Below are 26,986 nucleotides of genomic sequence, written 5' to 3'. Positions count from 1 at the left end.
ATGGTAGCACAGCATTGTGAATATAATTAACACCACTAAACTGTATACTTCAAAGTAGCTAAAACGGGAAATGTTACTTTGTGTATATTCACACAATAAAAAATTTTAAAAAGAAAGAAAAATATAAGCTTAGGTGCTCATAAGATGACCATTACCATCTAAAAATAATCTTTTTCAGTATAACTTATTTTGCAAGAGGGCCTGAAATACAGGAACCATGATGAAATTCAACTGCGCTAGTATCTTTACCACAGCAGTGATGAGCAAACACCTCCCACCTCCAAAAGCAGAATCAAAAAAGCTCTAGCAAACTTCAAGACCCACAAAATACCCTTGTATACATGAATAATTATACTAGAAGCAAAAAGTTCATTTACAGAGATAGGGTCAGCCAACTTACACTTTCACAGAGATCTCCCTAACAATAAAATAGGTATTTAAAAGTAAAGAAATATTTCCCTATGGGTGGGAAGAAATTCCTAGTTAAAAACTATTCTTTAAAACATCAGAAGCTATTCAAATTCCAGGAAAAATACTCAAAACGCCCAAATCAACTTCTTGGAAGACTGCCCACATGCATAGTCCTCTCTTGATCTCAAAGGAAGGAATCAGTAAGGCCAAATCACAGCACTACACACTGTGGTCTCCTCCAGTTCCTGAGGAAATCCTAGTGCCTCTAGGACAAATGTTTTCAAACAACTCTATGTCATAATGATCTCTGGCAAATGAATTTTGGTTCAACCTTGTTGAGTGTTGATCACTCCTAAGATGATACTAAGATACCTTGCCAAAATATTTTCATGGCAAGTATAAAGAATCCCTATCCAAATTTTAAATCCTTGGTCACTTATGTATATGAATAATAACCCCAAGAATGGCCCTGAAAAAAAGTAAACAAATAAATTCGGACCCATAAAGTCAATTTGGGTTTGGAGTAACTGAAGCATGCATTCCTTGATAGTTATTTTAGTATGGGCCTTATTCTAGCCAGCCCTGACTAGAAAGTAGAAAATGCCAAGCCTGAAACCATTTCACATGAAGCAAATGGGGGGGGGGGGGCGGCGGGGGGATGTGACAGACTTCTTGAAAGCCAAAAATATAGGAAATGTCTTCCCTCTCTATTCCTACCTACCTGAACACGTTTTACAACAACATACATAAACCAGGAAGATGAGAACTTTATTGGACCTTTAAGCATCTCTTAACATGTTGAGATGTCTAGTTCAAAGTACTGTTAAAATGCATTCATGTTACAAAACTCAGAATGCTTATAAAAACATTTATATTTTAAAATCTTAGTTCCAAGCATATTCTCCTGTTTTGGGGGTATCTGTTTAAATGGTATTACACCATGGCTGAGGTAGAAAATAAAACAAGGAAACAGTGAATACAGAGAAAAATTGAAAAGAATTGTGCAATGGGCTTGAGAAGAATTAAGTAAAAACCAAAACGTAAATTCTGTTAACAAAATGTAAACTCCTTTCTCACAAAGGAGGAAAAACAAAACTGCTTCATAATAAGTTTCATTTTGGAAACCTACCAGAAAGAAGAAATTGTATAAATCGTTACTTTTAACAGCTTTGTGTGCCAAATACTACAAACTTTTCCCTTTTAGCAGTACTGTGAACGTCTAACAAAGACAAGTCTTCTCTGTACACCAGAAAAACTAGTGTGAGCATTCTCTAGGAAAATGTGAGTACCATGGTGCAAGCTAAAGAAATACAGGGCAGGTAATCTGAGCAATCTCAACTTCCTATGAATTAAATTTGTTTCTACATTGAGCAGAGCTTAAAATTTTATAAAATCTGTTTTCCATTTCCCCCATAACATGAGTGCATCCACCATGAAAGAATGATGAAGTATCTAAAAAGCTTTGGAAGAAAACCATGTTATAATTAGAAACTGTAGCAGTGCCCTGACAATTTTATATCTAGAATCAAATCATCAACTTTGGCCCAAGACCCAGGAAGACAAGAAATAAGCTAATCTAAATACTGAAGAATGCTACCAGACAACAGACTACCATGCTAAGAGAAAATACCTCCTCAAATTCACATACATAGGCTCCAATACTCCAAAAACATGAAATGTTCTATAACTACACTGTCTAATTAAACAGCACTAGCCAAAAATAGCTATTGAACACTTGAAATGTGGCTAGTGCACCAAGAAACTGATTTTTAATTTTAATTAACTTGAGTTTAAATAGATACACATGGCTAGTGGCTATCAGACTGGATGATGTAACCAGACTGGTAAACGCTTTGGGAGAAAGGCCTTTGGTTTTTATTATTAATTTATATAGTCAAAGTTTCTAGCATACAGTACTCATGTTCAATGAATTAACTGATCCATAGGAGCTTCAAAGGAACATGTTCTATTTTCGAAAGTCTTTCCTTTTAAAAGCATGTTATGAACTGGGACAGAACAGTCTCTTCAACAAATGGGGCTGAGAGAACTGGATAGCCATAACAAAAATAATGAAAGATGACCCCAACCTCACACCGTAGACAAAAAATAACTCAAAGTGGGTCAAAGACCTCAATTAAGAGATAGTACCATAAAACTCCTAGAAGATAATGTAGGGAAACGTGGTCAAGACCTAGTATTAGGAAGTCATTTCTTAGTCCTTACACCCAAAGCACAAGCAACGAAAGAAAAAAAACAGATAAAAAGAAACTCCTCAAAATCAAAAGCTTCTGTACCTCAAAGGACTTTGTCAAAAAGGTGAAGAGGCAGCCAACGCAATGGGAGAAAATATTTGGAAACCATGTGTGCCAGTTTGGATGTATTACATCCCCCAAAACACCATGCTCTTTGATACACTGTTGTGGGAGCAGACATATTAGTGCTGATTAGGCTGGAATCCTTTGATTGCTTCCAGGGAGAAGTGACTCAATCCACTGTGGGTGAGACCTCTGATTGGATAATTTCCATGGAGGTTTTACCCCACCCATTCAAGGTGGGTCTTAACTGAATCACTGAAGTCCTATATAAAAGTTCACAGACAGAAGGAGGTGCCACAGCCAAGAGAGATACTTTGAAGAACGCACAGGAGCTGAGAGTGGAACACAACTTGGGATCAGCAGATGCCAGCCATGTGCCTTCCCAGCTAATAAAGGTTTTTCAGATGCCATTGGCGTTCCTTCAGTGAAGGTATACTTGTGTTGATGACTTCATTCGGACATCTGCATGGCCTTCAGCCTGTAACTTTACCAAATAAATCCCCTTTAAAAAAGCCAATCCATTTTGGGTATTTTGCATAATGGCAGCATTAGCAAACCAGAACACCATGTATCTGATAAGCGACTGATATCTTGCATGTATAAAGAAATCCTACAACTCAACAACAATAGTACAAACAGCTCAATCATAAAATGGGGAAAAGATATGAAAAGACATTTCTCTGAAGAGGAATACAAATGGCTAAAAAACACATGAAAAAAATGTTCATCTCCACTAGCTATTAGGGAGATGCAAATCAAGACTACAACGAGATATCATCTCACACCAATAAGAATGGCTGCCATCAAACAAACAGGAGTCTACAAATGCTGGAGAGGATGTGAAGAAATGGGAACTCTTATTTATAGCTGCTGGGACTGTTTAATGGTACAGACGCTGTGGAAGACAGTATGGCGATTTCTCAGAAAACTAGATAGTGAATGACCCTATGATCCATCAATCCCACTTCTCGGTATATACCAGAACATTTGAAAGTAGCGACATGAACAGACATTTGTACACCGATGTTCATACCAGCATTGTTCACAATTGCAAAGAGATGGAAACAATCCAAGTGTCCTTCAACAGACAAGTGGATAAACAAAATGTGGTATATACACACGATGGAATACTATGCAGCAGTAAGAAGCAACAAGGTCCTGAAACATGTAGCAACATGGATGAACCTTGAAGAAATAATCCTGAGTGAAATAACTCAGACACAAAAGGAGAGACATTGTATGTTACCGCTTCTATGAACTATTTGAACAATGTAAAATCAATGCCTTATAATAAAAGAAAATTGGGGACCTAGTGATAGACAGTAGCTAGTGAGGGGGCATGATAATCAAATATGTTCAGATACGTGAATTCGAAGGTATGGTAATGGATAGGGGTGACGATTGTTTGTTAATGGGTTTATAAATATCAAAGCTGTCTTGAAGGTGAATATGAATGAAAGGGGTTGTTTAAAGGCATGTTTCCCACAGAGTAGCACAACAAATATAGATAGGAGCTTGCATGATATACTTCTAAGGTATGACACTAGCATAGCGAGTTGACAACAGAAGGGTATATGGGAAAAATCGACATATTGCATACTAAGGACTACAATTAACAGGAATACCATACTAGTATTACACAAATTCCAAGGACAAATGAGGGCTGACAAGAGCTACGAGATGTTTTGGGTCATGAGAATTGTTTAAAATGGACAGTGATGAGGATTGTACAACTAAGTGATGATAATGTGAGATATGGATGGATTATTGTGGATAACATATGTGACATGAACTTAGGAACCCCCTACTTTATAAGTTAAGCCCTCGATATTGAGGTTTGCTCAGGTGAAACTAATGGCTTTAGAGAGGAGGCTAAGCTCACCTGTAATTATGCCTAGGAGTTACCTCCAGAGAACCTCTTTCGTTGCTCAAATGTGGACTTTCTCTCTCTAAGCCTAACTCTGCAAATAAATTCATCACCCTCCCCTGACATGGGACAGGATCCCCAAAGTGAATGAGCCTTCCTATTGATGTGGGATATGGATTCCATGAATGAGTCTGACCCTGGCACCGAGGGATTGAGAGTGCTTTTTGACCAAAAGGGGGAAAAGAAAGGCAACAAAATAAGGTTTTAGTGGCTAAGAGAATTCAAATAGAGTCCGGAGGTTGTCCTGGAGGTTACTCCTGTGCAAACCTCACCTAGATATGCCAAATGATTACAATATGATAGGCCCAAGTCAACAGTAATCCCAAAAACCTTCAGGAGTGCCCAGATCCCTATCAGAAACTCTATAAAGGTTTCACTCACTAAGTTTATTTGTCAGAAACTTAGATACTTCAGAGGGCTCCTATGCCAGCTAAGTCCCAAAACCCAGAGGCAAAAGCCTCTTCAAGAACATCAACTAGAGGTATCCCCTTTGCTCATAAAGTTGACCACTTCAACATGAACAAGTTACGGTGGTCACTGCCTAGACATCTCTGAAGATTGGGAAAGTGACTGAACTAGAGGAAGGGGTAGCAACAGGCAAGATGGAATTTAACAAAGGATAATGAATACTGAATCTCTATGTAAGTTCCTTTTTCTTAGTTGCTAGGGTATTAGAATACTTAGAAAGAAAGAACTCAAATGCTAGAATGGTAACCCACAGCATCCTTTGAAATTGGTTCTATAGCTACTTGTTAAAATGGTAATTTGAAAGCTATACCTTTTTGTACATATGCTGTATTTCACAATAAGGAAATAACTGAAACTATGGTACTATACCTCATAGTAACTTTGGAAATTTCCTATGTATCTACTTGTTTTATCATACTTTGAAAGATATTACCTTTTTGTATATATGTTATACTTCATGATAAGGAAACAACCAAAACTGTAGAATTGTAACCTGTAATATTTTTTGAAATTTGCTCTCTAACTACCTGCTAAATTCCACTTGAAAAGTTGTCATTTTTATGTATATATGTTAAACTCCACAATTAAAAAAAAAGCACATTACAGTTTAAGGGTCACTTGACTAGAGGATGAGAGCATAAGCATACATAGTGCCTACATTTTTAGATAAATCAAATACTTAACTGCAATTCTTAAGTAACACCAAAACCTGTAGGTTTTTGAAGCAGGCTAAATAATTATGAAATTACGAGAAGTACTGGGAAAGAAGTTTGAAGGTGAAATTCCATGACCCATGACCTTCCTGATCCAATATTTAGAAGAAAATTCCCAAGGACATGTACTAATACAAACATGTCAATGCCAACATAGTCCATAAAAGCATAATTTGATTTCATTTGATTTATGGTTTTCATCATTCCTTTACAGTTTCCAGATTGTACCATAAAACTGCAGAGGTTATTTCTAACCTACAGATTGCCTCTATAAAAGAAGTCTCCTCCTTATAATTTAAATTACAGCCTTAAAACAATTGTGTAGCATAATTCATTAGTCCTATAAAGAGATGGTCTTTCCCGCCATTGTTTTCTACATTGTCTACTAATTTTGGTTACTGGGGGCAGACAAAGGAAATGAGGCCCCTGCTAAGTAGGTTTCCTTTAAGATAGGCCTCAAAATAATTTTCTTTCTTTTAGAATGCTTTGAAGATACCAGCGATAAATGCCAACCACATAAACACAGCCATAGGTTGTTTCCAAGAATTTTGGTGGGGAAAAAAAAAAATTGGAGTAATGAATTTAGGTTCTTCAGAAAATGGCTTTTTTCATACAAATATTAAAGAGAAAAGATGCCAATGCATAGTATGGGCTAAATCATATTCAAATTACTCCTTTACTTCAAGTTATTATCACCAGGTCATTAGAACTACACTAAATAACTCCAGGATGGGGGCAAATAAGGATATCAGTTTTGCAAAATTTGTATTCTTGAAAGCTGTTCTGTAGCAAACCAGACAAATTCTCTTCCTTACCAATTTCAAAAAGAAAATTAAAACACTATCCTTGTTAATACACTAAAATAGACTTTTGGTTAAAATGCCACTTAGTGACTATTTCAAGAAAGCAGCCTTATTGAAATAAAAAGGTCCTCTCCCTCTCTGTACCTGAGTCTTTCCATGCATAAAATGAAGGCAATATGAACTAATTCTCATGAAAGTTTTTTTTTTTTATTTAAAAAGATGCAAAGACAAAGCATAACAAAGCATCATAAAGGCTAAATAATATTATTTATTTTCTATTACCCACAGATATGGTAGAGACAGAAAAAATAAATGAAATTCACAGAAAAAGACAAATTTGAGTTAGCCAACTTGTCCTTTGGAAGTGCCTACATGCAGTATTCATTCAACAAACATTTTTAAGAACCTCTGTGCCAGAAATCTGGACCCTTTCTCTGTCTTAATAACTATGATTTATTCCTTCAACTATGGGTACAGCACTCTATAAACAAATAAATGTGACAAGGATCCTACAGTCTAGTGGAGGAGATAAATCAAAGAAGTAACAAAACTGAACAAAGGTAGCAACCCCTCCCCAAAATATCTATTTGTTTACTATGGGAGCTACTACAGCTGTTTGAACTTCTGATAGAAAGGACCCAATAAAAAGGGCATCTGAAGATGCAGGTGAGACAAAAGATTAAGGTCCCTGCAAATTCAGAAGATGATATGCAGAGCACACCTAGATCTGAAAGGAAAAGTAGTTGGATACATCCATGTTGAAGTTTTACCAAAGCTGAGGGGAAAATTTGATGGTATATTTAAGAAAGTGAATGGAATTATAGACTTTGGAGTCCAAATTGGATAAGGAAAAAAGTAAAGATAGAAAATCTAATAAGGAAAAAGTAGGGGACAATTAATGGACTGAGATTTTGATAAAGGACTAATGCAGGGACTTCTGTTTAACATGGTCTAACTAATTGAACACATCTGATTGCCTCAAGTGCCCTCCAAAAATCCACTAAAATGAGAGGAAGATGACTAAATTTTTATTTTTAAAAAAGTGAAAACCCAGAAAGACAAAGAGAATCAGAAACATGACAGGTGGCAACAGATCTGCAGAAACTGGAAAGCTAATGGATGAGTGTTAACTGTCAGGAGAACTGAAAAGGCTGAATACTTGCTTGATGGGGGGAGAAGGAATGGGATGAGAATCAGGGAAACCAAGGGACAAAGTGATTCATGCTGCAAAACCCCAGAAAGGCTCACGAATTGGAAGCACCAGGTATACCTGAAGGCACCCAGGTAAAGCTGAAAACAAAGGGGTGGGTTGGAAATCTGTATAAAAAAACAATTCGATTCCTAGATTCCCTCTCTGACTCTGAGTGGCCAGGCTACTATCCTTCCCCCACTATCACAGAAGACTCAAGGTTTACTTTGGAAAGTCTGAAACAGAGGAACTCTGGGCTCTTGGGCAACAGACTCAGACTAGGACAGGAGTATCATCCTGAAAACAGGAAGTTAAATTAAAGCCTACTTACTGAGTGGTGAGATTCATTCTCCAGCCTTATTCCCTCACCTGTCTCTGAGAACACTGGCAGCCTAGCTTATAAACCCCAGACAAAAGAATAGAGGACTCTTCTAGAGGGTAAAACTGGCCCAAGAAAAAAGACCAACAGACAGAAAATGGGCAGAAGGAACAAAGGTTCCCTTCTCAATTACCCATCAAATGAGGGAAAAACACAAGAAAAGATAGTGGGATCCATCAATCAGTGAATCTGACACAGAAAGAGGTAAATGAACTCCCTGGGATAGCATTAAAGAAATTGCTCAGGACAACAGTTATGCATTAGACCAGGCCAGACTGGAGCAAGGGGATGGAGGGATCTCAAAGATATGTTTCCTTATACCAAAAAAAGGACTACATTACCAGTTTGAACATACTAAAAGAATGTTTACACTACTGACAGAGCATTTGGGATGAACTGCTGTGTTGATACATAGAAAACTAAGCAAATGTCAAAAAAGGTAATGATTACCACTAAAAAAAAAAGAACCATAGGAAAGCAAAGGACTGTTCATTTTCATCCTAAGGCTTATAAAACTATTTCCATTTTTAAACATTTTTTAAAAGTTTAAAGCTTTAATAAAAGTTAAAATTACATAAGATTTTAAAAATTAAAGCTATGTGTGTGTGTGTGTGTGCATATATATACATTTTTTTTTTTTTTAAGATTCTTGAGCCAGCAAACTAAAAGAACAGTGGGCAGTAATCAGTGCAGGATGTTTGAGTTAGCGATTTCTGGGAGTGGGGTTCACTTTGGCACATTTTTTGGTAATGGCGAGATCCAGGAAGCAACTGTGTAACTGGTGGCTGAGGAACTTGAAGAGGTAAAGAAATTGAAAGGCTACAGTTTTAGCTGAATTATAAATCCAAATGCTGCAGTTGCCTAAAAGTAATGATGTATGACAATGCTGGATATTTTCCAGGTTTACTTTTACACCTTTCTCTGCAATGTTTTCTGCCCCAGTAGGCTGACCTGTATGAACTCTGTTAACAAAGAGTTTCCCATGTACCCCGGCTTCTGGTTGGGTTTGGCCAATGGGGAGTCCCAGCAGGAGATCAGAAGTAAAAGGTTGGGATATTTATCCCTTTAGCTTCCTCCCTGCAAGATCACCTCAAGCAGGCTGTGTCTCCTCAACACACTGTTCCTCTCCAGGAGCTAACTCCATGCTTTTCTCCTATCCCTTTGGGCCTGGTACTGTCAATGATGTGGTTACAGGTTACTCTACTACTTCTTATGGCACCATTATACACATCTTTATAAATAGTACCCTTATAAAATAAACCCTACTTCAATTATCCTAATATGTTATCTGTTTCTATTGGGACCCTAAGCATGTCAAGTTGCAACAGAGTAGTGGAAAGCAAGGAGAGAAAAGTGGCTAACATTTAAATAATTACTAACATTTTGAGCTCTATATGCCAAGAAATTTTGTCAGCTCTTTGTAGATATTAACTCATTCAATCATCAAATGACCCTATGTGGTAAGCAGATTTTTGTCTGGTTCATTCCACATACCAAGGTCTAACACAGTTGCTGGTACCAGTAAGTTTATTGTTTTAAAATACACACAAAAACAAGCAGGTTTAGAAGGCAAGAGCTGGCTTTTGTAGTATGTTGTAGCATTTCTTCTATTCACACTTTAGAAAACTATACTCTCCAAATCACAGAAACTGACTCAACAGTAAATGAGGCCATAATGTGAACATTGTTGTGCAGCTTACAATGAATTCTATTCCTTTATCTTCCCACAAAATACATAGAGATTTGGACCCCAATTTTTAAAACAAAGTGTAATAGTCAAAGTCAGTTATAAATTTAAAAATATTTATTACACATTTTCAGCTTAGGGTCTGACTTAAAATAGAACATTTTAAGTACCAGTTATAAGTTAAAAAAAAGGGGGGGTGGGGGGTGGAAGAAGGTTAAAAAAACGCTTGGGAGTATAAAATGCAAAAATAAGAAAGGTAAAGTAGTCTGTCGGTTTGCGGAAGTCTCTTCAGTTTTCAAGGTACTTCGCAAACACTCTCACAAAGAGAGAAAGGACTGCAAAGGAGAAGGTGAAAATTAGGGAGAGCAAGCATAAGATTATGTGAAACAACGAAAAAATTGATACAAATTGTAATTAGAGGTAACAAAGCACTCTTCTCAAATGCCTCACTGGATGCTCACAACACTTCTATGGAATAACCAAGGAAGCTATGATACCCATTTTATCAATGAAGAACCTGAAAGTCAGAGAAGTGACAAGGTCACAGAACCAAACATGTAGGAAAATCAGAAAGTAAAAGATTTTCAGAAACCAAAATTGATATTTTTTTCTTAACACTACGTCTCACCCCACAAGGGGAAATTCACACGTGTAAGAATCTAGAACCTGAGAAGTTTCGAGAATAACAGACTCAAACAAGAATGGGAATCCGCGAGGTGTGAGTAAGGCTACGATCGGGAAGGAACTGCCAGATGCAGCACTTAGGGAGGAGAAGCTGATAAAAACACCCTTAAAGTAGATGGTGGAGAAAGACGGAGATGGGATTGGGTTGAAGGAAGACTAAACTGAAAACTAGGGCCTAAGAAGCAGTAAGGGTAGAACTTAAGAAGAAACAGATCGATGCCACAAGCAAGAAGCACAGGACCCACAAATCAGATTCTACGGGGTGAGAAAAGGGCCAGTTCGCGACCGATCGACAGACCGATCAGGGGCGACTAGTTTCAGAGAAGCGGCAAGATGTAGCTTTGCGGCCCCACCCCGCGGCAGCAGCTCTTCCCGAAGGAGTATCTCAGGAGGCCAGTCGCCAGGCTGGGGCTAACCCCTCGAGCCTAGGACCCACCCCACCAATGCCCCGTGGTACCGAACGGCCTCTCTGGGCCCCTCACCGAACGCTGCAGCTCCCCAAGCCAAAACGAGGCGCGCTCCTTTCCGCTGGGATCTGGGTCGTGGTAAAGCGCCTGCACTGCCTGATACACTAGCTGCAATGTCGGCTTCGCCCCTTCCATGGTGGTAGCAGCAGTGGCGGCAGCGACGGCTGTGGCTCTTCTCCCGAGGCTTCGCGCTTCCTCACTGCCTCGGCCACGGCCGCTCCCTGACTGGCGCCATCTCCTCCTCTTTGGCCGTTACCACGGCAGAGGGGTTCCCTCTGGAAAGTGACCCCTCGGAAACAGCGGTCAGGCCGTATTCAGGTTCCTGGCCTTCTTCCCGATCCTTCCACTAGGTTCCAGATTTCTGAGTCCAGACGCCGATGCTCGACTCTTCTTCACCCGCTAGCTTTCCCTCAGAAATCCATCCCCGCCTGACAAAAACCACGCACTCCTCCAAAGCCGCATTTACCCGGACCGGAAGTGGCGACACTAATACCTTTGGTACACTTCCGTCTGGTGCACTGCAAAAGGCCTCCTTCTCGACACGCCTCCTCGGTGTCTCCCCGCCTCCTTCCGGAAGTGATCCTACCGGTGCTAGATCCCGGAGAACGAGTTGCGGTGGTGATCTCCGTTTCTTTCCTCAGATTAGAGCTTTAGAACCGACGTGCATCCCATCCCCTAGCCGCTTTCCTCTCCTTGGCGATGGATCCGAGGTCTTTCTCTTCCCTTTCTACTAACTCCTTCCTGGCCCCGTGCATGAGGCGCGTCAATTCAACTTTCCACAATGTCCATTGTACTGGAGACCCAAAGATGACTTAGTACGCGACTCCTGCGCTGATTCTGAGACAGACACATAAGCAGATAACTTTTTACAAACCTGAAATAGGTGCCACATTGAAATAAATGCAAAATGCCTAGAATCTCTGTTCAGTCCCCCTTTCCCACTTAAGTCCTTACACCCTTAGCGTACTGCTCAGGACGCTATGAACTCTGGAGCACTTGCATACGTCTTTAGGGTCATTCTCAATTGAATTGTAGTTTTATGCATGTCTTTCCGAATAAAAAATCAGTGGTCTTATCTTCTTTGCAGAAGTGGAAAAGCCAGTCATCAAATTCATATGGAAAGGTAAGCAGTCTTCAACAGCCAAAATCATCTTGAAAAAAGAACAGGATTGGAGGAGTCACACTTCCTGATTTTAAATCTTCTTAAAAAACAACCATTATCAAAACGTCCTGCTGCTGGCACAAGGACAGACATATAGACCAATGGAATCAAACTGAGAGTTCAAAAATAAACCCTCACACCTTTGGCCAACCGGTCTTTGACAAAGATGTTAAGTCCACCCGGTGAAGAAAGAATAGCCTCTTCCACAAATAGTGCTGGGGGAACTAGACAGCTATATGCAAAAGAATGAAGACCCCATAGCTCATACCATATACAAAAATTAATTCAAAATGGATCAAAGACCTAAATATAAGAACTAAAGCTACAAAACTCCTAGAACAAAACGTAGGAAAACATTTTCAGGATGTTGTGTTAGGCGGTGGTTTCTTCAACTTTGCACCAAAGGCATGAGCAGCAAAAGAAAAAATAGATAAATTGGATTTTATCAAAATTTAAAATTTTTGTGTTTCATAGGACACCATCAAGAAAATAAAAAGACAACCCAAAGACTATACTTTTGGGGATCATTTCCATAGTCCATTACTAGAGAAGTTTCTCTGACTGTGTAGGGGTACCGAAAACCATGAGAAGGAGGCGCAGTGTTCTCTCCTGATCGTGAAGCTGGCCAACTCTAGGCGTTGCTTTTCTGCAACTGCTATTGCCATTGATGATCATTCTTCTCTTCCTTTTTGGGAGAGTAAGAGGGAGAGGAAGCAGTCTGAGTGGCTTTCGTTTTGAAAAAAAAAAAAAAGACAATCCAGAAAATATTTGCAAGTCACATCTGATAAGAGACTTGTATGTAGAATAAATATATTTTAAAAACTCTTACAACTCAATAATAAAAAAGAAATAAGCCTTTTAAAAATGGTATATGTTTCCTACTTCTCTAACGAAGAGACACAAATGGCTAGTAAGCACATGAAAAGAGGCTCAACATTATTAGTCATTAGGGAAATGCAAATCAAAATAACCAGATAGTACTTCACACCCACAAGGATGGATAAAATTAAAAGACAGAAAATAACAAGTGTTGTCAAAGATGTGGAGAAATTGGAGCCCTCATACTTTGCTAATGGGATTGTAAAATGGTACAGCCTCTTTGGAAAACAGTCTGGTAGTTCCTCAAATAATTAGACATAAAGTTACCATTTGACCACTAATTCCACTCCTAGGTACATACCCAAAATAATTGAAAACAGGTGTTCAAACAAAACTTGTACAAGAATTGGAAAAATTCAAATATCTATAAACTGATGAATGGATAAGTAAAATGTGGTATATTTATACAATGTAATATTATGCAGCCATAAAAAGGAATGAAGTACTGATTCATGCTACAAAATGGATGAACCTCAAAAACATTGTGCTAAGAGAAAGAAACTAATTTTAAAATACCACATACTGCATAATTCTATTTACATTAAATGCCCAGAATAGGCTAATCTAGAAAGGCAGAAAGTAGATTAGTGGTTGCGAGGAGCTGGGGTGGGGATTGGGAAAGAGTGTAAGCGGAAATGGGGAGTGGTTAGTATTGTGTACAGGTTTCTTTGGGGGGTGATAAAAAATGTTCTCAAATTAGATAATGGTTATAGTTACACAGCTTTGTAAATATAGTAAAAACTAATTTTACACATTAAACAGGTGAACTATATGATATGTAAGTTATATCTCAATAAAGCTTTTTTTAAAAAAAGAAAATTCTAACAATTCACAATTCACAAAAGAAAATAGAAATCTTGGGGTTTGTACTATGGAGAAATTTGGGACATGTAGCAGTAGGAAAATAGTTTCTTAGTGCTACTGCTACTCCTTTGCACAAATATATATCTGCTACTTTTTGATGGATGCTTACAATATATTAAGCACTGTAGGTGCATAATCTCATTTAAACTCTTAAAAACCTTATCAAATAAATTTCCATTTTACTGAATGAGAAATAGGTTATGTAATTTGCCCAAGGTTACACAGTTCTTAAATGAAAGTTATGATTTGAATCTAGATCAGTTTCACTCCAAAGCCTGGTAAATGTACAATCTCTTTCATTTTATATATTAGTTTGTTTCTGAATTATTATTACCAAGGAATTTTAACTGCCATTCAGCAGTGTGAAAACAATGTTACTGCACAGAATTGATACAATTTCATTTAAAAAAGAAAAGAATCTTGATATTTTCATTAACTGATTCATTTAAAAAAATTTAGCAAGAAAAAATTGGCTTCTGTCCTCATGGAATTCACAGTCTAATTGGAAAGAGAGACAAGCAAATCAATACCGTATAAAAAGTATTATGAACATCCACAAGCAAAGAATGAACTTGGACCCTCTACCTCACAGTATATACCCTCTACCTCACAGTATATACAAAAATTAATTTAAATTAGATTATGGAACCTAAATGTAACAGCTAAAACTATAAAACTCTTAGAAGAAAATAGGAGTATATCTTTATGGTTTTAGATTAGGCAATGGTTTGTTAAATATGACACCAAAAGTGCAAGCAACAAAAGGACAACTGGATAAATTGGACTTCATTGAAACTAAAAGCTTTTGTGTGTTAAGAACAATATGAAGAAAGTGAAATGACATCCCGCAGAATGGGAGAATATCTTTGCAAATCATATATCTGATAAGGGATTAGTATCCTGAATACATAAAGACTTCTTACAAATCAACAATAAACAGCCAAATAGCTCAATTTAAAAATTGACAAAGACTTGACAACACATTTTTCCAAAGAGGATATACAAGTAGCCAACAAGTACATGAAAAGATGCTCAGCATTATTAGTCATCAGGGAAACTTCACATCCACTAGATGGCTAGAATAAAATAAAAAGATAGACAATAACAAGTATTGATGAGGATGTTGAGAAATTGGAATCAATATACACTGCTGGTGGGGTTGTAAAATGGTGCAGCTGTTTGGAAAACAGTATAGAAGTTCCTCAAAAGGTTAAACATAAGAGTTAACATTTGACACAGCCTGTTTGAAATGTTCTTTTGTTGTATATTTTTTTTAATTTTTAAATTTTTTTTCACTTTTTATACAGTTGATTTAAAAAAAAAGAGTTAATCAAAAAAAAAAAAAAATATGCAGAGCCCCCTTGAGGAGCTGGTGGAGAATGCAGGGGTATTGGCCTGCTCCACCTCGATGGTTGCTAATGTGCTCACAAACATAAGGGACTGTTGGTTTGATGGGTTGAGCCCTCTACCACAGGACTTGCCCTTGGGAAGACTGTTGCTGCAAAGAAGAGGGTAGGCCTCCCTATAATTGTGCCTGAGAGCCTCCTCCTGAATGCCTCTTTATTGCTCAGATGTGGCCCTCTCTCTCTAGCTAAGCCAGCTTGATGGGTGAAATCACTCCCCTCCTTCCTATGTGGGATCAGACACCCAGGGGAGTGAATTTCCCTGGCAACATGGAATATGACTCCTGGGGAGGAATGTAGACCTGGCATCATGGGATAGAGAATATCTTCTTGACCAAAAGGGGGAATGAAAGGAAATGAAATAAGCTTCAGTGGCAGAGAGATTCCAAAGGGAACCGAGAGGTCACTCCGGTGGGCACTCTTACACACAATATAGACAACCCTTTTTAGGTTCTAATGAATTGGGGTAGCTGACAGTAGATACCTGAAACTATCAAACTACAACCCAGAATCCATGAATCTTGAAGATGGTTGTATAAAAATGTAGCTTATGAGGGGTGACAATAGGATTGGGAAAGCCATAAGGGCCACACTCCCCTTTGTCTAGTTTATGGATGGATGAGTAGAAAAATGGGGGAAGGAAACAAACAGACAAAGGCACCCAGTGTTCTTTTTCACTTTAATTGCTCTTTTTCACTTTAATTATTATTCTTGTTATTTTTGTGTGCATGGTTATGAAGGTGTCAGGGATTGATTTTGGTGATGAATGTACAACTATAATGGTACTGTGAACAATCGAATGTACAATTTGTTTTGTATGACTGCATGGTATGTGAATATATCTCAATTAAAAAAAAAAACAAAACATTTGAGACAGCAATTCAACTCCCAGGTATATATCCAAGAGAAATGAAAACATATGTTGCACAAATACTTGTACACAAATGTTCATTGCAGGATTATTCATAAAGTCAAAAAGGTGGAAACAGCCCAAATGTCCATCAATGGACAATTGTGGTCTATACATATAATGAAATATTTCTCAGCAATAAAAAGGGATGAAGTACTGATACAGGATATAACATAGATGAACTTTCAAAACTTTATACTAAGTGAAAGCAGCCCACACAAAAGGCCACATATCATATGATTCCATTTAAATGAAATGTACAGAATAGGCAAATCCATAGAGACAGAAAGGAGATTAGTGGTTACCAGGGGTTGCGGGAAGGAGAATGGGGAATGACCGCTAGTGGGTACAGCCTTTCTTTTTGGGTAATGAAATGTTCTAGAATTAGTGGTGATGGTTGTACAACCTCATGAATAAATTGAAAACCACTGAATTGTACACTATAAAATGGTGAATTTTATATGAATAATATTACAATAAAGATATTATTTTAAAACAAAGTTCTGTGATTGTAAATTATTGAAATACCAAATAGAGGGGGCACCTAAGCCAGAGTGGAGGCATTGGGGAGCAATTACATCTAAACTGAGACCAGACTGATAGGTGAATAGGAAGCAATTAGGCAAAGAAAAAGCATTCTGGGCAGAAGCAACAATGTATGTGAAAGTTTGGTGGCAAGAGAGAGGTATATTCCAAGGACTGAAAGAAGTTCACACTGGCTGGAGGATAGAGTTGGGATTAGGAGCAAGAAATGAGACCAGTGTTTTACTCCCTGTGCCAGTTTGAATATATTATGTCCCCCAAACGCCATTATCTTTGATGTAATCTTGTGTGGGCAGACCTATCGGTGTTGATTAGATTGTAATTCTTTGAGTATTTCTCTGGAGATGTGCCCCACCCAGCTGTGGGTGATGACTCTGATTGGATAATTTCCATGGAGGTGTTGGCCCGCTTATTCAGGGTGGGTCTGAATTAAATTACTGGAGCACTATATAAGATCAGACAGAAGGAACAAGCTGTTACAGCCAAGAGGGACACTTTGAAGAAAGCACAGGAGCTGCAGATGACAGACAGTTTGAAGACAGCTGTTGAAAGCAGACTCTTGCTCCAGAGAAGCTAAGAGAGGACAAATACTCCAAATGCAATTAAGAGTGACATTTTTGAAGAACTGCAGCCTGGGGAGGAACACCCTGGGAGAAAGCCATTGTGAAACCAGAACTTTGGAGCAGACGCCAGCCACGTACCTTCCCGGCTAACAGAGGTTTTCCGGACACCACTGGCCATCCTTCAGTGAAGGTACCCGATTGCTGATGTGTTACCTTGGACACTTTATGGCCTTAAGACTGTAACTGTGTAAACAAATAAACCCCCTTTTATAAAAGCCAATCCATCTCTGGTGTTTTGCATTCCAGCAGCATTAGCAAACTAGAACACTCCCCTTTGTGTCTTCAAGCCATTGCTAATGAGTGGGTACATTGTAAAGGTTTTAAGTGACCTGTATCTTAGTTCTTTAGTCCCAGGAAGTAAGATTTTTGTCTTAGAAAAATAATTCTAGCTGCAATGTGAAATGGCTTGTGGGGGAGGGGAAACAGCACATAAATAAGGAACTGTCGTAACAATCCTGGTGAGGAGTGATGGTGGACTAGAGTAAGGTCTTGGCAATGGGGATGGAGATACATTGAAGATGGATTTAGGAGGCAGAATTTTGATTTGGTGATTGTTTGAGCTGTAGGGTGTGAGGAGAAGGAAGAGTACTCAGCCTTAGGCAGATTTTATGGTGTTGAGGAGCGATGCAAAGGTGAAGATGATGAGTGTATTCTTAGATTTGTGGAATATCCAGGCACTTAAGAGACAGCCAAGTCCAACAGACTGCAGTATATGTGGTAATGATGCCCAGGGATGCAGCCTCAGTTGAAGACACAGATTTGAGAATCAGTTTAGAGATGATGGGTAAAGTCAAGGGAATGGACCGGGGAAAAGAGACTCTGAGGCAGGGCCCTGCAGATCAACAACGTTTAAAAGGTTAGCAGAGGAAACAGAAGCTGGGAAGGAGTGGCCAGAGAGGAAGAAGGCGATCCAGGGGAGTGTGCTGTCATGGGACTCAAAAAAGAAGGAGCATCTTGAAGCCACATCAGATGCTGGAGAGGTCAAATATGGTTAGAATAATATATTTGGAATAAAATATTAGAAATATATGAAATATTTGAAGTAGCAAAACCCCTATAAAATCTATTTTTAGGTACAATGGCCACATTAGGAAAACTGGACTCTGATGCAAAGTTCGATGTGCCCAACCCCAACACAAAGGACCCCATTCCTTTCTTCATACAAGCAAATGAGGTTTCATTAAGCAAGAAGGAAAGAGAGGATGAGTGTTCCTTTTACTCATTAGTGGTGAGCTTACCCAAGGGTTGAAGGCCTGCACCTCAGCATACAAGGTTCTGTCCAATCCCATATGTAATTTGGCGCTGCTGTGGGGGCTTCCATGGAAGCTTAAATCAGTTATGGGACATGAGCCATGGGCTCTTGTCTTGTAGTGAACTTCAGGTTACACTAAGCACAGGTTGTGGCCCCACGACGCCCTCCTTAATCTCTTCGCCTGATTCTCCCTCCATCCTCCAACCCCAGGATGAGGCAAGCTCTCACTGCAATGAGGAAGGAAGTTGCCAAGGCAGTGTGGCAGAGGCCAGTGGTTTTGCCCCAATATCCATCCTTTCTATGTTTGGGTTGTCCAACCCTTCCTGGGAATCTTCTTTTTCCTAAGTTAATTTAAATTGAATTTCAGGCACCTACCATTAAGAATTTTGATAAATACTTGCCATTACCACCACTGGCCTTGGAGAATTGGGAAAGGGCCCTCATCCTTGACCCAAAGAATCAGATAACATCAGACTTCTCCTTTGACACACAGATGACACTAAACAGGGGCAAATAGCACTTATTGCAACAGGGGCCAAGACGCGTTATGCTTCACTAGAAGAAGGTACACTTCAATTGAATTCCACAGCTCCCTGTCAGGAACAAGCAGCCATAAATTCCTCAGGTAGTAAAAAGGTATGTGCACATGAATGTTTATCCCAGTGTGGTTTGCTCCTGGTGAACATATAGAAACATCCTCAATATCCATCAACAGAAATCTGCTTAAGAACATTGGAGTGTACCCATGCATTGGATACAAGGCAGCCATTGAAAATCAAGTCAGGAAGAATTAATGTTAATTTCATTGTGGTGGTGTAATTTTGTAGCAAAATGTCCTATTTATTTAGAGATAAAAAAAGCTAAAGTTTTTAAGGGTGAGACGTCATGATGTCCATAATTTACTTTAACATACTGTTCTGGTTTGCTAGAGCCACCGTTATGCAAAATACCAGAAATGGATTGGCTTTTATAAAGGGGGTTTATTTGGTCACACAGTTACAGTCTTAAGGCCAGCAAGTGTCCAAGGTAAGGCATCAACAAAGGGAACCTTCACTGGAGAAAGGCCATTGGCATCCGGAAAACCTCTGTTAGCTGAGAAGGCACCTGGCTGGTGTCTGCTTACTCCCAGGTTGCATTCCAAAATGACATTCTCCAAAATGTTGCTCTTTGGGCATTTTGTCCTCTCTTAGCTTCTCCGGAGCATACTCTGGGCTAGCATAAATCTGCTTTCAATGGCCTTCTTCAAAATGTCTGTCAGCTGCAGCTTCTCTCCGTCTAGGCCTGTGTGGCTCTTTTTAAAGTACTCCAGTGATCCGATAAAGACCCACCCTTAATGTGTGGGGCAACACCACCAATGGAAATAATCCAATGAAGGTCTCGCCCACAGTTGATTGAGTCACAGCTCCATGGAAACACTGAACAAATAAGTTCGAACCTAATCAACGCTAACACAACAAAGAATATGGCTTTTTCTGGGGGACATAATATATACAAACTGGCACACATACATACTTAGGCCAAAATAGATGAAGCAATTATTGCAAAATGTTAACACTGTTAAATCCAGGAGATAAGTAAACATGTTCATTACACTATTCTCTCTACTTTTATATATGTTTGAAAATTTTCAAATTAAGAAAAAAGGAAAAAAAATCATGTCATTTTTATATATTGACATGAAAAGATGTCCTAGAAATATCATTGGGGGAAAAAAACAGGTTATGAATCATGACGTAAGGAATACCCATTGATATGAAATTGTATCTAAATTTATACATCAGCAAACAGAGGTATCTGGAAGGATGTTCAATATTAATAACGATTATCTCTGGTGATGAGATTTTGAATAGTTTATACTTTCCTTTTTGAATTTTTTTTTATAGCACTTATTGCCATTTGGCATATTAATACTTATTTGTTTTTGTTTGTTTTGTTTTGTTTTGTTTTCTATCTACTCTCTCCATTAAAATGTAAGCTCAGTATGGCCAGGAACTTTGTTTTGGTCACTGTCATATCCCCAAGTTTGAATAATGCCTGGTGTATGTAGGCACACAATAAATATTTATTGAATGCAATAATAATGTCTGTATTATGTGAATTTTTTTCTTTATAATGACCATTTACATTTTTAACAAACATATAACAAATACAACCTGATCATTTTGTTTTCAATCAATGAAACTATAAACTTACAGAAGTCAATGGTCAGGGGGCAGTCAGTGTTAACCAAAACTTGGCGGTTGTTTGCCAAGAAAAGGCTGCCCAGCACTGACCTCTCCTGGCCTGGCTTCAACCCTCAGGGAACATATTCTAGACCAAATTTCTTAAGATGCACAACCCCAGACAGCCATAAACGCAGCATGGAACAAATCTCTTTTCTTTCAATTAAACACACCTTTGGGGTTCATGTGCCGGGACAGCATCTGCCTTTGTCTGACTTTCAAGCTCACACAAGCTTTTTACCAGATTCCACTTGCAAAGCAAACTGAAACTTGTGGCAGTGAGACCAGGAATGGACAGCGGTGAACAGAGCAGGCAGCAACGGACCTCAAGAGAGCCAGCCTGGGTGCCATGACCAAATCTGGCCTATGGGCTATTTGATTCACAACCAGATAGTCTAGAATGGGAGTGAACAGTCTACTGACTAAAGAAGGTTCCAAATGCAGACCAAGAATTTTAAAACTTGGCATAAACCCAGACATGTATTCCAAAATTGCAATTTCTTGCCTCTTCCCCTCCAAAATGTTGTGACTCAGGAAGCAGAAGAGACTTCTTAGAGAGCCTAAATTTCTACAGAATGATGAGGGTGCAGTTAGCTGTCCACAGTCAAAAGAATCTTCTTTGGGAGGTTTTCTGAGAGGTCAGTTCTGATATGCTGGAATGGGAAAATACTGAATAGGTTTGAATTTTCAATATTATCAAAGTCCTTAAGAACTTTTTCTTCAGGAAAAGAAATACAGTACAGAGGACCCAGGGGCATAAAAGAGAAAAAATCTAGACTGTTTAATGAAGTTTCCACCAGCCTTTCCCTAACCTGTTTTCTTTATCACTCACAAAGTCTTCCTGACTGAGCTCTTATCTTCAGAAGTCAGGAGTGGAGGTGGTGGGGGTGAGGAGGATAGCTTCCTTCCAATAAAATTAATTTTTACAATTCACACTATGTTTCAGTTTGCTTAAGCTGCCAGAATGCAATGTAACAGAATGGTTTGGCTTTTACAATGGGATTTTATTAGCTCACAAATATACAATTCTAAGGCCATGAAAATGTCCAAGTGTCAACAGGATGATACCTTCTCTAAAGAAAGGCTGCTGGCATTTAGGACACCTCTGTCACATGGGAAAGCACATGGCCGGCATCTGTTGGTCCTTCTCTCCCAGGTTATGGTGATTTCAGTTTCTGGTTCCAGTGGCTTCCTCTTTGAGCTTCTTTGGGTCCTCTCTCAGCATCTCTGGGGCTTTTCTCTATGAGCTTCTCTTAAATGCATCTCTCTGCTTCTGTATTGTGTTATCCTCTCATAAAGGACTCCAGTAAAAAGATTAAGACCCACCTTGAATGGGGTGGGTCACATCTCAATTGAAATAATCTAAACGAGAGTTCTCACCTACAATAGATCTACACCCACAGAAATGGATTAAAAGAACATGGCTTTTCCTGGGGTACATAACAGTTTCAAACCACCATATACTATATCCACAGTTTATTGAAACCCAACCCAGTTTTACTTCAGGGTATTAAACAATGCATTGGTAGTGGTGGTGTGATATGGCCAAACTGCTGCACAACTGGGCTGACGAGGGATGCTCTCCCCTCACACAAGCAGAAGCCCCAGCCACTAGGCTGCAGGGAGGGAAAACCCAGCACTCTTGGATGGCATTGTGGAAAGAGGGTTATCCTAAAAATTAAATACCCAGGTGTCAGTCCCAGCACCACTACTCTCTAGCCTCTTGACTCTAGCCAAGTAATTACCTTCCTAATCTGGATTCCCTGCAAAAAGGAATGGTAATACCAACCTACCCACCACACCAAGAGGACCGAATGAGATAATGTGAAAGTGCCTTGGAATTGGTTCAGTGTAAGCAAATATAAAGTAATTACAGTTTTACAATATATGAATTCAGTCTCTTCTGATCTCATTGAGATACTTGTAAGTAATTCACAGTTGCTGTTGTTTTGTTTGTTTGTTTGTTTCCAAAACCAAGAGCCTTTCCAAATACTGGATTAACAGTGTATTTTAACAAGGTACTGAGGCAGTAAACAAGCCAGCAGCTCCATGCCACCAGCCAAACCCCTGTAACCACCTACCTCCCCCGTTTCCCAGGATCGAAGGGCTTAAGTAAGTCAGTTCTTACTTCCTGGGAAATTTAGTTATTTAGGGCCACAATTGGCCCTGCCACTCTGCTTGGTAGGCACTGAACACATACCCTCTCTGGTCCCACTGCTGGATTTAGACCCAAGAGCCTCTTTCTCTGAACAAACCCAAAACCCTTTTCATTGTCCTCCAGCCATCTAGACCTCTCTGTGGCCTCAGAAGTTCCCAATTTCCCTCTTCCTCCAATGCTCAAATATTTCATCTTCTAAGACTCCAACTTCCCCTAGTTCAGCCCTCTCTTGTTGTCATTTTGATTCTCAACTTTGGCTCCATATTAAAAACACCTGGGGGGCACTCTAAAAAAAATACTGATGCCTGGGTACCTGCCTAGACCAATTAAATCAAAAAACTCTGGGGCTAGGACTGGGGCTCCAATCTAGTTCTTATTTAGAGCCCCCAGGTGATTCAAATGTGCAGCTGGGTTGACAGCCATGCCGTCCTTCATTTTGTTGCAGAAGAGGTTCTCAGCAGCAATGACACTGGAATTTGGGGCAGGACAATTCTTCCTTGGGCAGGTATGAACCAAGCCTTACAGAATGTCAACAGCACACCTCAGTCATGGTGACAATGAAAAATGCACCAAAATTTCCAAACGTCCCCTATTGAGAATCTCGTCAACTCGTTTTCTTCCTTTAGTGCCACCCCTCACCACCAAGAGTCAAAGTCCCTTCTGGTTCACCTTAGAGTGACCAACCGTCCTGGTTTGCTCAGGACTGAAGGGGTTTTCTTGGAACATGGTACTTCCAGCAATAAAACAGGGGAAATCCTGGGCAAACCAGGACAGTTGGTCACCCTAGATTTTTTCTATAGTCTCCCATTGTTTTTTTCCTGCCTCCTCCACCATTTTTCTAGGAACTAACACTTCCTACCCTCAGCCCTCCTCAGTTCAAAGGTTATAGTAGGTGCAACCTTGAGGACACAAGCTGGGCCACCTGACTTCTTTCCCCAGAATTTGCAATTAGGACTGGATGCTAGTCTTAATTTGGCTAGAGTTCCAAAAGAGATTTAAACTTGGGAATTGTCAGAGGCCATTTTCTACCATGAAGACTACTGAAGGGACATGGGGGAGGGTGGGCAGTGCAGGAAACTTGTCTGTGAATGGAATAAGAGAGGAATGAAATGCATGCCCAAAAAGAGCAGAAGTGAGACAGGAACCTGGAATCCTGAAGAGAAAGAAGACACTGCCATGTGCATTGCCATGTGACAGAAAAGCCAAAGACCAAGGATTGCCGGCAGCCAGCCCCAGAATATCACAGTCTTTGGGGAGAAAGCACTGCCTTGCTGATGCCTCGATTTTGGATTTCTCCTAGCCTCAAAACTGTGAGCCAGCAAATTCCCATTGTTTAAGCCAACCCATTGTATGATATTTGTTTTAGCAGCCAAGAAACCAAAACAGACTCTTCCATCATACCACAATGGTCCTTTCTAGGTCATCACCTATTGTGTTCCAGGATTTAGAATGAATTCTGATAGGTTACTTGGCCTGGGTTAAGAATTAGGCCTTATTAGGGAAAAAGAAATCTCACAAGGCTGGGTCAAAAAGTGAAAAGAAGGCAGATGTGCTGGTTTGCATGCATTATGTCCCCCAAAATGCCATTATCTTTGATACGGTCTTGTGTGGGCAGGAAACATATTGACGTTGATTGTGTTGGAGACTTTTGATTGGATGTTCCCATGGAAATGTAATCACACAACTGTGGGTGAGATCTTTCATTGGATGATTTCCATGGAGGTGTGGCCCCGCCCATTCAGTTTGGGCCTTGATTAGTTTACTAGAGCACTATATAAGCTCAGACAGAAAGATAGAGCTTGCTACAGCCAAGAGGGACACTTTGAAGAATGCACAGGGGCTGAGAGAGGAGCTGCAGAGACAGTTTGAAAACGGCCATTGAAAGCAGACTTTTGCTCCAGAGAAGCTAAAAGAGGAAAAACGCTCCAATAGCAACTAAGAGTGACATTTTTGAGGAACTGCAGCCTAGAGAGGAACATCCTGGGAGAAAGCCATTTTGAAACCAGAACTCCGAAGCAGACACCAGCCATATGCCTTCCCAGCTAACAGAGGTTTTCCAGACACCATTGGCCATCCTCCAGTGAAGGTGCCTGATTGTTGATGCATTACCTTGGACACTTTATGGCCTTAAGACTATAATTGTGTAACCAAATAACCCCCTTTTGTAAAAGCCAATCCATTTCTGGTGTTTTGCATTCCAGCAGCATTAGCAAACCAGAACACTAGGGGTCTCCCATCCTTCCATTAACCCAAGGAGTGGGTCAAGGTGCACTACTGTATCCACAGATGAGTCTATGTTCTGCACCCCCCTACTCTGCATTTTTGTGGAGCAAATGTAAGAAAGCATCCTGGTAAGGGAGAGAACGCATGGGTTGCTTGGGTGCTGGGCAGTCTAGATGGAGAGGTGCCAGCCACTCAGAGGAGTTGTTGGAAATGCCAGCTTCCCAATATTTGGAGACCTTGAGGCTAGAGGAGGAAGCTTTCCCATCCTGTGGTAGCTGACCTTGATGCCACTACCCCTAACAGGGAAAAGTCCAGCCCCTGCTGGGTCATTGCCCATAAACCCCAAATGAGTTTCCAGGGCCACTTCCGGACAGTTCTACTCATTGTACCACAGTGTCTGAACTCAAAAATAAATATAAATCATGTTTGTACCGTCTGATGTTATCTGTTTTCTATGACACTGCTTCTTTCCACTTGAAGAATCAACAATTTGCCTACTACAGTTACCTATGTTCACTCATTTTTAAAAAGCAACTCTTAAGAGGGACATGAGCAGACTATTAAACAAACATAAATGATGAATAAGCATACAAAAAAATGTTATACAAGCCTTACAAATAATCAGTGAAATGCAAATAAAACGAGCAATGAAACAGCATTTTTCAACTGTCAACTATAGAGCAGCCTAGCAACATGCCCAACTTTTGAATATCTATAACCCTGACTTACAAGCTACATTGGTAAGAATTTATTCCAAGGAGATAATCTGATAAGTGAGCAAAGAAGTATGTATGAGTAAGTATATTTAACAATACACTGCCTATAGAAGTAAAAAAATCAAAGCAATGTATATATCTATTGATAGTAAAATTATGATACATCCATGCTATGAATGTAATACTATATGGTCATGACAACTAATGATATATACTGTCATGCTTCATCAATTCTAAAAAGTTTCCTTTTTTTTTACATTTTAACATCTTTGGAATTAGAATGGTATTACAATCAATGGCATGTCATAGTTTATTGGTAGCATTTTTAATTTCCTAGTGGCACATAAAATTGTACTACATCTTACAAGTGACAGCATATTGTGTTTGATGAAATATATATATTTTGACATCCAATTGTGTGAAAAAAGTGAATAATCTAACAGCATATAAAATATTGTCCCTGTTACATGTAAATGTTAAGGTATGTCTGCATTTATGTATGAATGCACAAGCCAGAGAACCCCCTGTCCCTTCCTGTCCCTTAGGGTTTCAGAAAGAATTTTCTCAGATTGCTTGTCGAGGCTGTGGACTGTTGATGTCCAAAATTCTCTCTGCAGGATTCTGCACATTCCCGGAACTCCCTTGGTGTTGTCTCCTCTGCTGCTGTGCTCATGCCTGCTTTTGGTGCTGCTTATGAGGAATCACATGTGGAACTCACCACCACGTAGAATGCTCTCAGTGGAGCCACTCATCTAGAGCGTTTGTGAGTGATTTTGGAAATGTTTGGTGAACATCTGGGGATTTCAGGGAATGGTCACATGTGCAGGTCATAGCTTTTCTCCTTCCATTAGCTCCTTCTTTCCTTTCCTCACAGTTTGCTCATAGGAATAGAACACACTTCCTCTCTTCATCTTGCATATAGTATTCAGAATGGAAGCCTGGCTCTGGGGAGGGGGCTGGGCATTTGCTCCTTTTTGTCCATTTCTCC

At 39.5% G+C, this 26,986-nt stretch overlaps 1 protein-coding gene and 1 non-coding gene across 4 annotated transcripts in view; one reads left to right on the top strand and one right to left on the bottom strand.

The window, feature by feature from the left end:
* The window catches only part of TNPO3 (transportin 3), a 114,978-nt gene extending 103,486 nt beyond the window's left edge, over positions 1–11,492 (bottom strand). Inside the window, exon 1 of one of the 3 annotated variants that reach the window (XM_037836191.1) lies at positions 11,059–11,492. In XM_037836191.1, the coding sequence (XP_037692119.1) occupies positions 11,059–11,178 (120 nt within the window). In that variant the 5' untranslated portion in view covers positions 11,179–11,492. The remainder of the gene's footprint in view (positions 1–11,058) is intronic. The other 2 variants (XM_037836189.1, XM_037836190.1) reach the window with 2 other exon arrangements.
* Positions 11,493–12,710: 1,218 nt separating this feature from the next.
* Positions 12,711–12,932, top strand: LOC119535619. The gene has a single exon (XR_005217234.1). It is a non-coding gene; the product is annotated as a small nucleolar RNA U3 (small nucleolar RNA).
* The last annotated feature ends 14,054 nt before the right edge of the window (positions 12,933–26,986 follow it).

The sequence above is a fragment of the Choloepus didactylus genome, chromosome 5 (assembly GCF_015220235.1).
Source record: "Choloepus didactylus isolate mChoDid1 chromosome 5, mChoDid1.pri, whole genome shotgun sequence".
NCBI classification, from domain to species: Eukaryota; Metazoa; Chordata; class Mammalia; order Pilosa; family Megalonychidae; genus Choloepus; species Choloepus didactylus.
The sequence above is the reverse complement of the archived record's forward strand: the minus strand, read 5'-3'. Positions and strand labels throughout refer to the sequence as shown.